The sequence below is a fragment of the Asterias amurensis genome, chromosome 8, assembly GCF_032118995.1.
Source record: "Asterias amurensis chromosome 8, ASM3211899v1".
In the NCBI taxonomy this organism is placed as follows: domain Eukaryota; kingdom Metazoa; phylum Echinodermata; class Asteroidea; order Forcipulatida; family Asteriidae; genus Asterias; species Asterias amurensis.
The window spans coordinates 22,619,525-22,635,057 of NC_092655.1; the positions used below are offsets into that span (position 1 = coordinate 22,619,525).

The 15,533-nt window shown below is 38.2% G+C and overlaps 1 protein-coding gene across 1 annotated transcript in view; it reads right to left on the minus strand.

The window, feature by feature from the left end:
* LOC139941083 (RRP12-like protein) overlaps positions 1–15,533 on the minus strand; it is a 62,047-nt gene that overhangs the window by 38,119 nt on the left and 8,395 nt on the right. The window contains exons 9-18 of the mRNA XM_071937505.1: positions 14,980–15,091; positions 13,754–13,924; positions 12,974–13,152; positions 11,953–12,074; positions 9,733–9,960; positions 8,329–8,477; positions 7,552–7,704; positions 6,714–6,872; positions 5,957–6,146; positions 5,041–5,148 (exon numbers count right to left, since the gene is read on the minus strand). Of these exons, the coding sequence (XP_071793606.1) occupies positions 5,041–5,148; positions 5,957–6,146; positions 6,714–6,872; positions 7,552–7,704; positions 8,329–8,477; positions 9,733–9,960; positions 11,953–12,074; positions 12,974–13,152; positions 13,754–13,924; positions 14,980–15,091 (1,571 nt within the window). The remainder of the gene's footprint in view (positions 1–5,040; positions 5,149–5,956; positions 6,147–6,713; positions 6,873–7,551; positions 7,705–8,328; positions 8,478–9,732; positions 9,961–11,952; positions 12,075–12,973; positions 13,153–13,753; positions 13,925–14,979; positions 15,092–15,533) is intronic.

Sequence of the window (15,533 nt, forward strand, 5' to 3'; positions counted from 1 at the left end):
GATAGGTGGCAGCAGACTTACAGGATAAATTTCAATTGTTTGCGTAATTCTGATTATGCGCACTTCACCAAGAACAATGGATTTACCTGGTAAGTCTGCTGCCACCAAGCGTTCCAATAGTCCCTGATTAAATGCAGTACTTTAATAAAGGGTAATAATATGTGTATAAAGAATGTGTGGGGCTGTAATGTTGGTACCTAGGGGTGTATTAGACTTGTGTGTAATTCCATCCAAATCTTCTAGAAATCACATTTTTCTGAAGTGGGTAAACGTTACGAAATGATTCTTATTGATAATAATCCCACCCAGAAAGCAATAAAACATTGATATTCTATGAATATAAAGGCTATGGTATGAAAGCATGATTTTTGTTCAGCAGAACTTAACAAAGTGGTCTAACTTGAAGGAACGTTACAGAATTGGTAAGAACAAAAAAACGTGAAGATCACAGATTTACATAGTAGAAAACATCCCTTGAAACATATCTGTCTGAAATGTTAAAATTGATGAGAAATAAATTAAACTAATTCCCCGTTTGGAGTTTATCGCTCACTGAACGTTTTCTTCATTTTAGTTTTTGCAGCGATGTCATGCAAAAATGTGTAATCGGTTTTTCACTATTTTCTTGTGACCGAGATGGCCGATCGATCTCAAGTTTCTAGAGGTTTGTCAGTTTATGTATATGGTGGAATAAGTGCTTACACTGCCAGCAACTGATTTGTTAGCAAAAACCAATTCTGTAATGTTCCTTTAAAGCCATTGGACCCTTTCGGTACAGAAAAAAAAAAAAAAAGTTCACAGATTTACAAATAATTTACAGGGTTTACAGAAGGTAATGGTGAAAGACTTCTCTTGAAATATTAGTCCATGAAATGCTTTACTTTTTGAGAAAACGGTAAAACAATATAAATTCTCGTTAACGAGAATTACGGATTTATTTTAAACACATGTCATGACACGGCGAAACGCGAGGAAACATGGGTGGGTTTTTCCAATGTTTTCTCCCGACTCCGATGACCGATTGAGCCTAAACTTTCACAGGTTTGTTATTTTATATAGAAGTTGTGGTACACAAAGTGTGGGCCTTGGACAACACTGTTTACCAAAAGGGTCCAATGGCTTTAACTTAATTCTCCCGACTCGCACAACGGATTAAGGCCAGAATTTTCACATGTTTGATATTTCATGGCTGACCGCACAAAACACAAACACTGTCCTTGTCTATTTTGTCAGCTCTACCACGATACTCTTAATACTTCAATGGTTGCAATTATTTGCTTCAGGCAGGTAGAGGTGGCCAAGCTCATAACATTTTTATTTCCATCAAGGTCTCGAAAGTAAACGCTGGACCACACTCTCGAGGCAAGTGGTTTTGGCTTTGGGCAACCCAGTACACTAATGACCAGACAAGTTTGACAGTCTTTTGTTTTTCCAGTTGAGTAAAAAAAAATTCACTGTGTAAAATCTTTAATACACATAAACCTTAAAAACTTTGAGTCTGACAAACATCTGTTAATTCTCTTGAGAAACAAAATATACTTTTCCAATATCTGACAAAATAAGACATTCTCTTTGCGCTTGTTCAAATAAACAAAATTCTGGTCCGATAAAAGTTTTGAGCTACAGGTCCTGCGATCATGTGGGTTTCCAAATTGTGAACCATTTTCATTTACTTTTGTACAAATAGAATTATGTATATCATGTTTTACTTAAAGCCATTATACACTTTTGGAACAGCAAAAAATAAAAAAATCACAGATTTACAAATAACTTACAGGGTTTACAGAAGATAATGGTAAAAGACTTCTCTTGAAATATTATTCCATGAAATGCTTTACTTTTTATTAATTTTTTTTTTTAAATTTTTTTTTTTATACTTTTTGAGAAAACATTAAAACAATATCAATTCTCGATATCGAGAATTACGGATTTATTTTAAACACATGTCATGACACGGCGAAACGTGCAGAAACAAGGGTGGGTTTTCCCGTTATTTTCTCCCGACTCCGATGACCGATTGAGCCTAAATTTTCACAGGTTTGTTAATTGATATAGAAGTTGTGATACACGAAGTGTGGGCCTTGGACAATACTGTTTACCGAAAGTGTCCAATGGCTTTAAAAGGCAATGTATGTGTACATAAAAACAAAATTTACTTAGTTTGGAAGACAAAGTCTATTTGGGGCTTTAATGTTTACATGTATGTACAGTATGGGTTTACATGATTTTAAAAGGCATCCTCTAATTGTTTTCATTTTATAGTATTTGTTTATTTTCAATTAAACTTGAAAAGTACTGTGGAAAAATTTAAAGTGTTTGACAGATAAAGATATTTTTTAATATAAATTTGTTTAAGACAACACAAGGTGAGCAGTGTGTATTTTGTACAGTACGTACAGGTCGTGTTTTCAAACAAATGTGGACTATTGTGGACTATTAACATAAAATGGGCGAAATTATTGATGTCCAGATGACCACAAGGGATCTTGAGCCAATGGTGATATTGGGGACCACTGCAGATCAGCTGTTCTTCTACACTCGCTTCCCAAGGGTGCATAGATTGTGATGAATCCAGTCCAACGACTAATAATTATTTTAAATGATATGTACGCTCATTCAGCTGCATATATGTTTGTACTGCTGCATGGTACCTGTACTTTCATCAAAAACATTTAGGACCATTTCTGATTTCGCTTAATGGTTTATTCTTTCATTATGACCTACGTCGGTATATTTTATTACTGGCACTACCTCCCAAAAAGCATGTCTAAACCTACTCCAAAATCAGTGAACATTGAGAAGAAATACATTTTTATTATATGCAATAAAAACATAAACAAGAGAAAACGCGGCATTTACAGTAATAAAAGGACGGAAAGCAACTGCATGAGAATGCACCAGCCAAAACTGGAAACGATAAAAACAAAAACAGCTACATGTAGGCTCTATTTAAAATGTGAGTGAGGTAGGGGGATATCACTTTTGCTATGTATCTATCAACCTTGGAATTCAGTTCTTGAAATTGTTACTTGTTTCTGATTGACATATAATGAGATTCAGGATTTATTTTTATAAGAAGCACAGTTTTGGGCAAAATTTAAAACACTATTCATGTCTCCTGTTGGACTTAGTTATTACATTCACTGATAGATGATTTAAAAAGTGCAACTTGTTTATTAACACGACCTTGATAGAACATATTACCCTATCCAATAGGGAACTTCATTGGCTACCGATTAGAGAACGAATCCATTTCAATGTTTAATGCTTGAACAAAACTACTCTTCGATCTATATCCACTTTTCTGTCACACTACACTCCTCCACGATTTCTACGGATGACACTTGTCATCACTCGCCTGAATGCTCCCCGAGCAAACAAAGTTTCATTGTTGGTGGGCCAATGATTTGGAACAATCTCCCTACTGCCATTAGTGAATCTGTTACTTTATCTACATTTCGTAGTTCTAATTAGCGGAAGACCGCACTGGATGGCGCACAATCGTCAATAAGCCAGCTGTGGTGCCCCTATGACTTTCAACAAGGTTATGGGATCAAGTACAAGTCTGAGTACACGTTCTTAAGACTCACTTTTTCCATGTTAATTGCTTTCTAGTGCGCTATGATCTTGATGAAATAGCGCCTTTTTAAAGTTAAAGGCAGTGAACACTATTGGTAATTTTCAAAGACTAGCCTTCACAGTTAGTGTATCTCAACATATGCATACAATAACAAACCTGTGAAAATTTGAGCTCAATCGGTCATCAAAGTTGCGAGATAATAATGAAAGAAAAATAACCCTGTGTCACACGAAGTTGTGTGCGTTTAGATGGTTGATTACGAGACCTCAAGTTCTAAACCTGAGGTCTCGAAATCAAATTCGTGGAAAATTACTTCTTTCTCGAAAACTATGTTACTTCAGAGGGAGCCGTTTCTCACAATGTTTTATACCACCAACCTCTCCCCATTACTCGTCACCAAAAAAGGTTTTATGGCAATAATTATTTTGAGTAATTACCAATAGTGTCCACTGGCTTTAAATTGTTGTGTTATGTTATAGGTCTTCGTTGACCACAGTGAGGTCACTGTTTTAGCATGTAGTTTGGTATGCAAAGGATCTATTGCGCACATTAGGTTGAATGATGGTTAAACAGAGGGATTTATTTGGCCATATCTATCAAATGGAATAAGCATAACCATTTTCAAGAAGTAACAAATCGGCCCCACAACTCCATGTTTTGAGTAAAGATGGATAAAAATCAAAGTGCAAAATTCTTCTGAAGACAACTAGACCATACTGATCAAAACTTTGAGTTGATAAACCACCAGTTCAACCACCACAACTCATAGCGAGAGATTATGTCATGATATCTTTGCAAACCCTTATAAATTTCAAATTTAAGGAAGAGTTACTTGCTGAACTGTTTGAAACAAAAATGCACAATTTGGCAAAATAAAACATTAAAGTTGTACACTGTAAAAAAAATACACAAAAAAACTCATCAGATTGATTGATGCTTGTACTAAGATAGATTGCTCGTCAAATATTTTCATTGAAAAATTTTGAGATCGAAACATTACCAAAAAAACATTAAAGGCACTGGACACTAATGGTAAATAGTCAAAATAATTGTTAGCATAAAAACTTGATAACTAGCAATGGAGTGATGTTGGTGGTATAAACCATTGTGAGAAACAGCTCCCTCTGCAGTAACATAGTTTTTGAGAAAGAGGTAATTTCTCACCCAAATATTAAAAGGCTTCAGGTCTGGAGCCTTCTATGAGGCATCTGAAAGCAGACAAATTTGTGCAACAAGGGTATTTTTTCTTTCATTATTCTCTTGCAACTTATTCTCGATTTACCAACAGAGCCCAAATTTTCACAGGTTTGTTATTAAATGCATATATTGGGATGCACCAAGTGAGAATACCGGTCTTTGACAATTACCAAAGTTGTCAAGTGCAGTAAAACAGATAATCAAGAGACATTTGCGAAGAAAAACAAGAAGAAACAAAAAAAAATGGAAGAGGAAAAACTTACCTTTAAACTCATACACAACTCGTGTAAGAGCTTGCACCGTAGCACTAATCATCTGCGGGGAACCAGCTAAACCAGCTGACAGCATACCAATATAGCGGCCCACACAAGCTGCGAATAGGAATACAAAAGAAAAATTGAAGAATAGTCCGCCCAAAGTTCAAAACCAAAATGAGATTGTTGTAAACTGCTGACCCACCAAAAATTGCCTGAAGTTTCGACCCTAGCAGAGTAATTCGAGAATGACATTTTAGCCTTCGAGAAAGACTCTGCCAGGGTCGAAACGTCAGGCCACAAACTATTTTTTTTGTAAAAACTCACAAGCACTTACACTTTAAAATCTGTGATCTAAGAATAAAAATAAAGGCAAAATTTCATGTGGCAGCTACTGGCATATACCTTACATTCAAATTGTGAGATCGTTTTATATAATTTAAAAGACAAAATGAAGTCATCACCAAGTCGCATGTTTTTACTGCATGTTAACAGAACAATCCTTTAGTCCATGTCAATGGCATACTTTCAACAAACTTTGACATCGGCATCTGAAAATAACTACAGATTTCATAACTTATACCTGCAGGACAAGATACTTAGGCCTTTGATTCGCCCCTTAGGGGTGCGATAAAGCGCTTTATCTTCAAGTACTAATCCTCCAATCAGATTCGCAGAACGGGGTGGTGATAAAAACCTATATTGCACGGCTAATATCACTACCTGCGTATTGTGTGTTCTATGTCACGCCCCAACTTTGCTTGAAGATAAATACGTTATCACACGCGCTCGTGGAAATACGGAAAATATAGCGCGTCTGCAGCCCATATCCAACTTGGCCTGCGGCCTCGAAGCGCTATATTTTTCCGTATTCCACTCGCGCTTGTGTGATAACTTATAATATAAGAACCTAATATTATTATACCTTCTTTTGGTTCCTCTGACCATCTCATCATTGCCTTGCCAAGGTCAACCAAGAGCTCAAAGGCTGTGCCCCTTGTCTTAGAGTTGACCTCCTTGGTGCACAGAATAATCTCTGGTATGATCGTTTCAAGGAAGTCCAGGTTTTCCGAGGGAAGGACGTGAATAATGTGAATCAGACATTTCATGCGGGGCTGAAGGTGGGAAAAGGAAGAAAATTATTCATCGTGGTAAAACATTTTCATATTGTTGAAACTTTTTTCAAATGAAAAAAGAATAATTAACGGCCTTACGTTTTGCCCCTAGCAAAGTTTTTCTCGAAGGCTAAATGACAACACAACAAAATATACCAGAAGGGAAACTGCGGGGGTAAATTTGAAATAATTTAAAGTTAAACACAGACAAATTGACTAGATAAATGTGGCAGCACTTTACTAATTAAGCTATCAAGGCAGTCAGTTTCCCTTGCAGCTTATTACTTGATGTTCAAAATAAACATTTTGATTTCTATATAGAGCTAGATAGCTCACGTTAATCCAAAGGTTGTATTAAATTCCGCACTGTAAACTTTGCTCTTGTTAAACCCATTTTTTGTTGTCACTCAATTCATCATTCAAAGCCTTTTCTTACGACAGAAACTAATATTTCTGACAAAGACTTTAAGACTTTTTTTCCTCTTTCATTGAACAGGATAAGCTGCAATGCAATATTCACTGAATATTCACGAATAAATTTGAATAATTTCCAGATTGTATCCATACCCCTTTGGAGGCCGGTGATGAACTGGAGAGCGAAGTGACGAGCGTCTCTTGAAGCTCCAGTAGGTGTGACGATACAAACTGGCGCCCTGCCTCCGTGGAACCATCGCACAGGTGTTCCATTATGCGATATGCTTTCTTCTGCATTGTGCGGTGGGTGCTCTGTTATGAAAAAATACACAACAGATTATTTGCAACAATTATTGTATAAAAAAATGTAATTATTATAGCACCTGCTGTTTCCTGAAGTACAACTCCGCCCCCCTAAAAGATCCCCTTAAACACAAGTGCTCGAGTTCGGTGCTCTTATCCACTCAGCCATGACATGCCATATTTCTGGGTTCTGCTAACTTTTTTTCCCCGATTACCATTTGACTCTGTTGAAGCACTATTGAAAATGCACACTACTTCAAAACAAAAGACGGAATCCAAGCAGAATTGGAAAAAGTCTTTGTATAACCATGTTTTGTCAAGAACAGGAATGTGACAGGCTGTAAAAAAAAACCTGTGAGCGCAAAATGTAAAGAGCAGGAAAGCTTGCGAGCACGAAGTCGCTTCCGTCCATTTATTATTGGTTTAAAAAACCCTACTCTGCAATCTGGGGCGTTCTTTATGAATTTTATCTTCATGTTGGTGTTTTTTTTTTTTTTTTTTTTTTTGGGGGGGGGGTTAAAAACGGAGAAAATCACATCACTGGGGTAGATTTCACACAAAGTTAAGACTAGTCTTATCTCCAGTTAGGACAAGTTGCTAGTCCTAACTTAGGAATAGCGTTAAGTTTTTACTACATGTAGGACTCTTACTCTTTGTGAAATCACATCCAAAGGTCACAAGTTCTTACCGTGAGAAGTTTGTTGACGATCTCAAACATCTTCTTCATATGTTCCTCATCGAGATGGGGAGTCAGAGCAATGGCCAGGTCCATAAGAGGATGATGATCTGCTGTCTCGACTGATAGCTTAGCGGAAAGCTTCTCAAATAAGCCAATTATCAGCTGAAAAGAGTAACAGAGAAAACACAATTACAAACTGCTTACCAACCAATCAATAAATTTATTGGTTTTTTTATATGGCGCCAATCCAACAGTCATTGTTCATAGCGCCGTACAGAAGGCTTTCAAAAAAAAGGGTGAGATTTAAGCAAAGTTTGAAAGTGCCCTCTGAAGTAGATTGTTCTGAGGAAGATGATTCCACATCCTTGGTGCTGCGATAGATAAGGCATGATCCCCCCAACTGTGCTTGGTTCTTTGAATGCGAAATATTGAAGTTTGGGAACAGGAACGTAGATTTCTTACAAGTTCTTTGAAGGACAATAGGTCAGTGAGAAATGAAGAGGCTGAGGCATTGAGGCAACAGAACATAAGTAGGAGGATCTTTAATCGAGAGCGTGAATCAATTGGTAGCCAGTGAAGACTCTTCAGGATTGGTGTGGCATGATCACACCTCTTGGCATATACTACCATATGAGCTGCCCAACAAAAAGATTAACTGTGCATCCGTTTAGTGTAATGACCCAGGTAACTCAATTTAAACAAACCCCCAAGTGGAAAGGATGTATAGTTTTGGACTCTTTGTGGCGAAACTCAGAAAATCTTTCCCGTAAAGTACAAAAAACCAACCTCTGGGTCGGCAATCTTGAAGTACACTTTAGCAGTCTCAAGAACAGCAGCCAGCGTAGTGTCTTCCCTTGAGTTTCCACTGGTGTAGATGTTGAAGAAAATGGGCAGGAAATTCTTGGCGAAGCGAGCCACCTCTGCACGATTCTCTTCTACAGGAAAAAAAATAACCATTTAAAAAACATAAACGAAACAGCATTGATTATTTCCCAGTAAGCTGATTTTCTCTACTCAAGAAAAATTGTTTTGTTCAATATGCTATTATTTTTCTAAAAGACAACTACAAAAACCTATAACCTACAAAAAATTATTGGTTGGAAGCCTACAGTACCGTTTGGTAGTAAAAAGTATATCGAGAAACATTTCACTTTGAAGTAATGTGGTTATATACAAATATATCAGTGTTTTTATACCTCATGTATAGAATCCTCTAATCTGATTGTTTAAAAATGGAGTCATGGAAATAGCTATGCCCCCTTTTTCTATCAAGATGACGTCATAGTGACTATGCCCGGGGCATAGTAATTTGACTATGCCCGCTCTGAAAACAACGCAACTATGATATGGTATAATGTACGACTAGCGTTCCGTGTCACGGCGCGGCACGACCGTTCTTCGCAGACGACCTTTCACCGTATAGTCAGAGTACTGTTGATTAGAAGAATCTTTATTTGGTATATAAAAGAAATATTGACTGCTTAATAATCGGGGAACAGTTAAAATAATAGGCCCTCAGTGATGTCAAAACCATGGCTATGCCCTCCGCTTCGCTTTGGGCATAGTCATGGTTTTGACATCACCTTGGGCCTATAATTTTAACTGTGCCCCTCATAGCAGTCAATATTTCCATACTATGCACCAAAATTGGAATCTACAGAAACATAATCGCGTAAAGCTTCTCGGATTGTATATTTCTATTAGGGATTATTATTCATAAATGGACATATTCGCTCCAAATTTTCAGCAATTTTTTAAAATTATTCTATGCAAGTCGCCAGACACACAAGGCCTGAAGGCCACTTCAAGTTGTGGGCTACAATTATTATTTTCCAGAGGCCGTAGCCACGTACTCCTAGGGCTGATCAGGGTTACCCCTTTTACAGTCCATATGGATGTACTTGGGTATCATCAATCCGAAGCCTGGCCGGTAGAGCAGAAAGCACTACCTCCCCAATTTTACGTAGCAAGTGTCACGAGCGGGATTCGAACCCACACTCTGCTGATCAAACACCAGAGCTTAAATCCGGTGCTCTTAACCGCATGGCCATGACACGCCACGATATTTAAAAAATGCGACCACCTTTTGAAATGAAACTTACAGATGTCAGTTATATTGCGTATTTACATTTCTATAGGATGAAATCAATCCAACGGCTGAAAAAAGTATACTTTGCTTTCAAGTCATACCTTTATCCAAATTTCTTGTGACAAGATGTCGGATGGCAGCACATACATCATATCGTAGCTCAGGTCTGTCGCTGAGGGCCGATCCAAGGATTCGAGCAATCCCCTTGAAGGCAGGACTGATATCTACAGGGTCTTTACAGAATCCAGGTAGTAGGGACCATATTTGGGCCTCTAGAATATCGTAGGTTTTACCCTCGACCTTACGACCTTGCTGACTGCAGTCCATGGCTGATGAGAAAAGAGTAACGAAAAATAATAATGAGAAATAGAATTAGCTGTTGTAAACTGCTTCCCAACCAAAAGGACCTATGGTAAAAATGCAAAAATTTTAATGGCCTGGCGTTTCAACAATGTTTACAATGTTTACAAACATGTTTTATATACCGCCATTTCATCTAGATCACAGCGGTTTTTGACAACCCTAGCGGCGTCTTTCTCAAAGGCAAAACAAAAAAAGAAGACTCTGCTAGGGTCGAAATGTCAAGCCATCAAGTACTTTTTGAAAAATAATTTTAATAACAAACTTGTGAAAAGTTAGGCTCAACCAATCATTTTAGTCACAATGTTTTTAGTGTTGTCCAAACACATTCAGTCCCCCTCTCAACCTAACATCAATGATCTTATACTGAATTTGAGACATTGCATGGTGAGGTTTCAATATATATTTGGTTTGCGGTAACACCATGTGTATCTACTTGCTGTGTAGATCAGGCATGCAACTTCCCGTTGAAAAAAAAGAGGAACATTTTCAAAGGCACATTGCAAGTGCGGAGCGAGGCAGCCGAAACGCCACGGGACATGATACCCAAAATTGTACCCTAGAAAATGTTGAGGTTTATTATGCTCTTAGGTGCATTGTTAGCATGTACTAGGCTTATTTTACATGATTGTAGTTGTACACTGTTAATGCCAGGCATATATTAGGCTAAAAAAAACAAATCCGAAAAAAAATCCCCCCCCCCAAAAAAGATTTTTTTTTTTTTTTTTTTCCACGTTAAAAAAAACCAAAAAAACGCGGAATTCCGCGGAAACGCGGAAGAGTTGCATGCCTGGTAGATTATGCTCTTTTGGAGAGCTTGTCTTGCTTTTCACTCTACTACCAAGAAGTAGAATTTCTTGGAAATCGGGAGACTTCTCTACTACCGCTCTCTACTTTCGGATTCCAGGAGACTCAGTCCTGCTTTCTAACTACTACCTGGGCGGAAGGTAGGAAATCCGTAGGGAAACTATTTTTGCTTAGTGGATCGAGGGGACTTCTCGCTATTAAAGATGCTATGTCAGATGTTTGGCCCCAAACATTAACAAAATAATTTTTCTTGAGTGAATGGTCTTTCAAAGAGTATCACCCACTCTAACGAAAAAAAAAGTTTAACTTTTACTTTTAATGGTCAGGAACCATGACAAAAATTTAAAAAAATTCTTATAAAACACATAAGAATTGGTGACGTGATATATCGTCGGGATCCCGACAAAAACTAATGTTGAGCACTTTATTTTACTGCTACTTATAATTGGCGGACTTTTTCGAGCAATGGCTCAAATGAAAGCTTGTAACTTTCTCCACCCCCATCAAAATACCTATTGAATTTTAAATCAAAATTTTTGGGTCAAATCGGCCAAAAATCTGACATAGCATCTGTAACTTCACTGCCACGTGTGTTCTTAATTGGTCTGAGCATTTCAACTGGCTTTCTCTAGTCCTCGTCAGTAGAAAAGTCTCCTGAATTCCAAAACTCTCTGCAGTAGTAGACTAAATAATCTACCCAGCACATACATATGCACATGGTGTTATTGCAAACCACATATACATCTAATAGATGGAAATTTGCATCGGGGATAAAGAATATTAATTTTGGTTTTACCAATATACACATATGTGTGTTAGCACTGTATACTTAGTACTTTCCCGAGCTCTGTGTTGAAAAAAAAAAGATGGCCCAGTAGCTAGAGGCAGTTTAAAACTTATATTTTAGCGGCAGATATTGATCCCTCACGCGCGTCACACGCGGCGACTGTTGCCACGCTCACCATGTTGGTGGTCAATAGGTTTACGTGTAAACGCGGCGTCGCCTAAAACGTGCACTTCACTGAAAAACACACGTTGACATTGACCACCAAAATGGCGCATCCAATATTATTCTGATGATGACGTCAGGTGAATTGGGTCAATTGATATACATCAATAATCTAGTGGATCCATTTTACTTTCTTCAAACAAACCTTTTGCTTTAAGCCTCGCAGCCAGGGGTAGGAAATACTTGGTGAAGAACTGCAGCTTGGTGTTACAGACATTGTCTCTGATGACAGGCAGAAGCCAGCTCCGAGGAAAGTTATAGTTATCTCTGAAAAAAAAAAAAAAATGTATTTGAACAAAGACAAATATACTGGAGCGGGACTGGAACTAGCGATATCTTGATTAACATACTGGCACTCCACCTACTGAGCAATATAGCCCTATGTTATAATAATTTAATAATTTATTCATTTATATGCGCATTTTTCATGTCGGCGATCTTATAAGTCATTATCTTTGTCTCAGGGTTGTCAATAAGAAGCTATGTAACCAAGAATCACACCCAGGTCTACAATACAACCTGGGAAGCGACAGCTATCACCTACTGGGGATCGAGTTAGGACCAGTTACTCGTCCTAACTTAGGAATAGCCATGCAATTTGTATATCTCCTAGGACTAGTCCTAAGTTAGGACTAGTCCTAACTCTTTGTGAAATCGACCCCAGTGCCTTTTAAAGAAGATACACTTGAAATGGCAAAAAAACACCTGAGCCAAATGTCATGGCTCTGCTTACCTGCCGATATCTGAGCTTATGATCAACATTCTCCACTTACAAGCAAGCCCCAGAGTTCTGAGCTAGTTGTGTAAGAGACAAATGCCTAATAAAGTGGAGTATGGCACCCGGACAAGCAAAACCTGCCAGCTAACCGATTCATTGCTTACGGTAAGCAGAGCCATGAAATTGGGCCCTGACATTGTGCTTTGCTTGTATCAACATTATTAGTAACTTAATTATTTTTGAACTTTTGCCATCTTGTAACATATTTTGTCTATCTTCATATTTTTTAAAAGTCTTTGCCACTGTGCAGAGTATTTTTATTCACTGTTTAATATAACATTTTGTTTGTGCTTTTCAATATTTATTGTATAACACTTTGATCCTTTGGGGAGGCGCTATATAAATGTTGAATAATAATAATAATGATAATAATAATATATGTACTCACTCGTCCCCAGTAATCTGCAGAGGTACAGCAGCCAGAACAAACGATGGTTCCATGGTACGGACAGCCATCCCTACTGCGCGATCAAGCTCTTGGGTGTAGGAAAAGTGATGCGTAGTTCTCAGATCGCACATTGACTGAAGACACTTCTTCATGAAATGGCAACCTTCCTTACCAATAACCTGTTGAATGGAAACTCCAACACATTAATAATAATACTGATGTCTTCCATAGCGCCGGTATCCAAAAGGATGATTATGGCGCTTACTGTAATAAGATCAAGAAATATAAAAAAATCCAATGTTTATGGAATGAAAATGTCTATTGTCTGGCTGTCTCTGATGGAATGTGGCAGACTGTTCAATACCTTCCCTGCAGCTACCATTAAATGGTTTAGTACCTTTTGTAGATCAAGTTGTTAGCAAAAATGAATTCTCATCAAGAATAAAATGCATGTAACATAATTTACCTTTAGAAATTTCAGCTCGTCAAGTTTTTGAGAGAGAAAAAAAGGGAAAATCACAGAGCAATGTTTTCAGGAGAGTCCCGTAAATCTGTGTACATGCTAAATTAATTTTTGTCTCCTGAAACAAATTGTTTTTGGTGCAATTGTTGTACTCATTTTTCAAAAACTATAGCACATCAGCAAGCACTATTTTCAGGGAAGCTTTCTACTATCATTGTCTTCAAACTGTGTAAGTTTAATGTTAATCTGTTTGTATTTTGTGTCCTACATAAAGTACCCAGACACTTTAAGGATAACAGCCACTCACTGCATCTTACCTCAAAGAAGGATCTCAGTATTTGAAGCACCAGGCCCCAGGAGGAGTGATACTTGTAGGATAGTCCGCCCTCGGCAGTTTGGAACATCTTATGTATCGGTGTGGAGGAGCTTTTAGTCAGCTCTGTAGCTAGCCAATCCCTGGCTGGTTTAACGCACTCGTACAACAGGGTCTACGGAAACAAGCAATGCAAAGGATTAATGTTGTTGTATACAAATATTGACTGCTTCGAGTGCTATGGTTAAAACTATGACTCCCGAGGTGATCCCCGGAGCATCCCCGGGCTTCGCCTCAGGAAAATAGAACGCTCCGGGGATCACCGAGGTAGTCATAGTTTTAACCATTGCACGAGTAAAAGCAGTCAATATTTGTTTTATAACACCCCAAACATTTCTAAATACTATTAAGTTACAGACCTGAATGCTACAATCCACGGACGACGCGAATACAGAATGCGTAAACTTTTACTGTGCTGCATGTAGTGGTGTCATGTAAACCGAAATGGTTACAGACTATTAATTTATCATCCTCGTACACGCACAGACGTCTGGGTACTGCACGCCGTGTGATAGTCTTCGGACTAGTGCACGGCCAACCGATGCACTATCACACGGCAAACCGATGCACTATCACACGGCCGTCGTCTAGTAAAACTAAGACATACTATGACGCGCTCTAAACCAATGAAAAGGTAGAATATTGGTAAGGGGTGTTATAAAAGGCACTATTTACACATTGCAAGAGTCAGACTGGGTTTACAGCATCCTAGAGCTAGCCAGATCGAGGACTCTAATTGCTGGCAGGGCAACCTGTTGGAATGCTGAGATGGATGGCGCATAGACTGCTGTAGAGGGTAGATGGTTCCGGATCTGAACTGTTTATAGATCGAATGGGAATTTGTATTGTTCGATTGAGGCATCTGGTATGGTATATATATACTTGAGGGTGCATGTGATCCTGTCTGCCGATGTATGTAGCTGGCTTGATAGATGGTGGCATTTGGATGTTAACGAGACCATGGTGTATTTTGAAGTACATGTTAGACTGTGCAATGAGGCGTCTTACATGCAGTGTCTCCCATCCCAAGTTGTTAATGAGCTCTGTGATTGAGGTTTCTCTTTGGTAATCAGTGAAAATGAAGCGTGTTGCTGATCCTTTTATAAACAATAAGAGGGTTAAGAGTAACAAGTATTCCACTAATTGATTCCTTAAACTTCTTGCACTCACCTGGATTGTCTTGGATGCCTTGACAGTGATTTCGGACTGTTTCGATAAAAAACAGTTCATTGCCGCGTTCATTATTCGAGGTAGATGACTTACACACAGCTTCTGGTCAAGTCTGTAGGTTGGAACAAAAGATTAACTTTAATAACAATCCCCAAACAGATTCTTTATCCAGCATTATCCCCGATTCAAATCTAACGGCTATTAAATCAATGCGATACCCACTGCTAAAGCTGTATACTCACTCAGGACTTTCCCAAGTTCCGTGATCCTATATTCAAACTGCCTCTAGCTACCGGGCAGTCTTAATGGTCTAGTTAGTAAAATACTGCTCTAGAATTGCAAAGGTCTTGGGTTCGAATCCCACCCAAGTAACATGCGTGTAAGTTTTTTTGAAAAGAACTCGGGAAAGTGCTAAGTGTACAGTGCTTAAACACATCCGTGTAATGGTAAAACCAAAATGAATAATCTCATATAAATTATATGCGATTTTGCAAAAAATAGTTAATGGCCTGACGCTTCGACCCTAGCAGAGTCTTTCTCGAAGGCTAAATGAC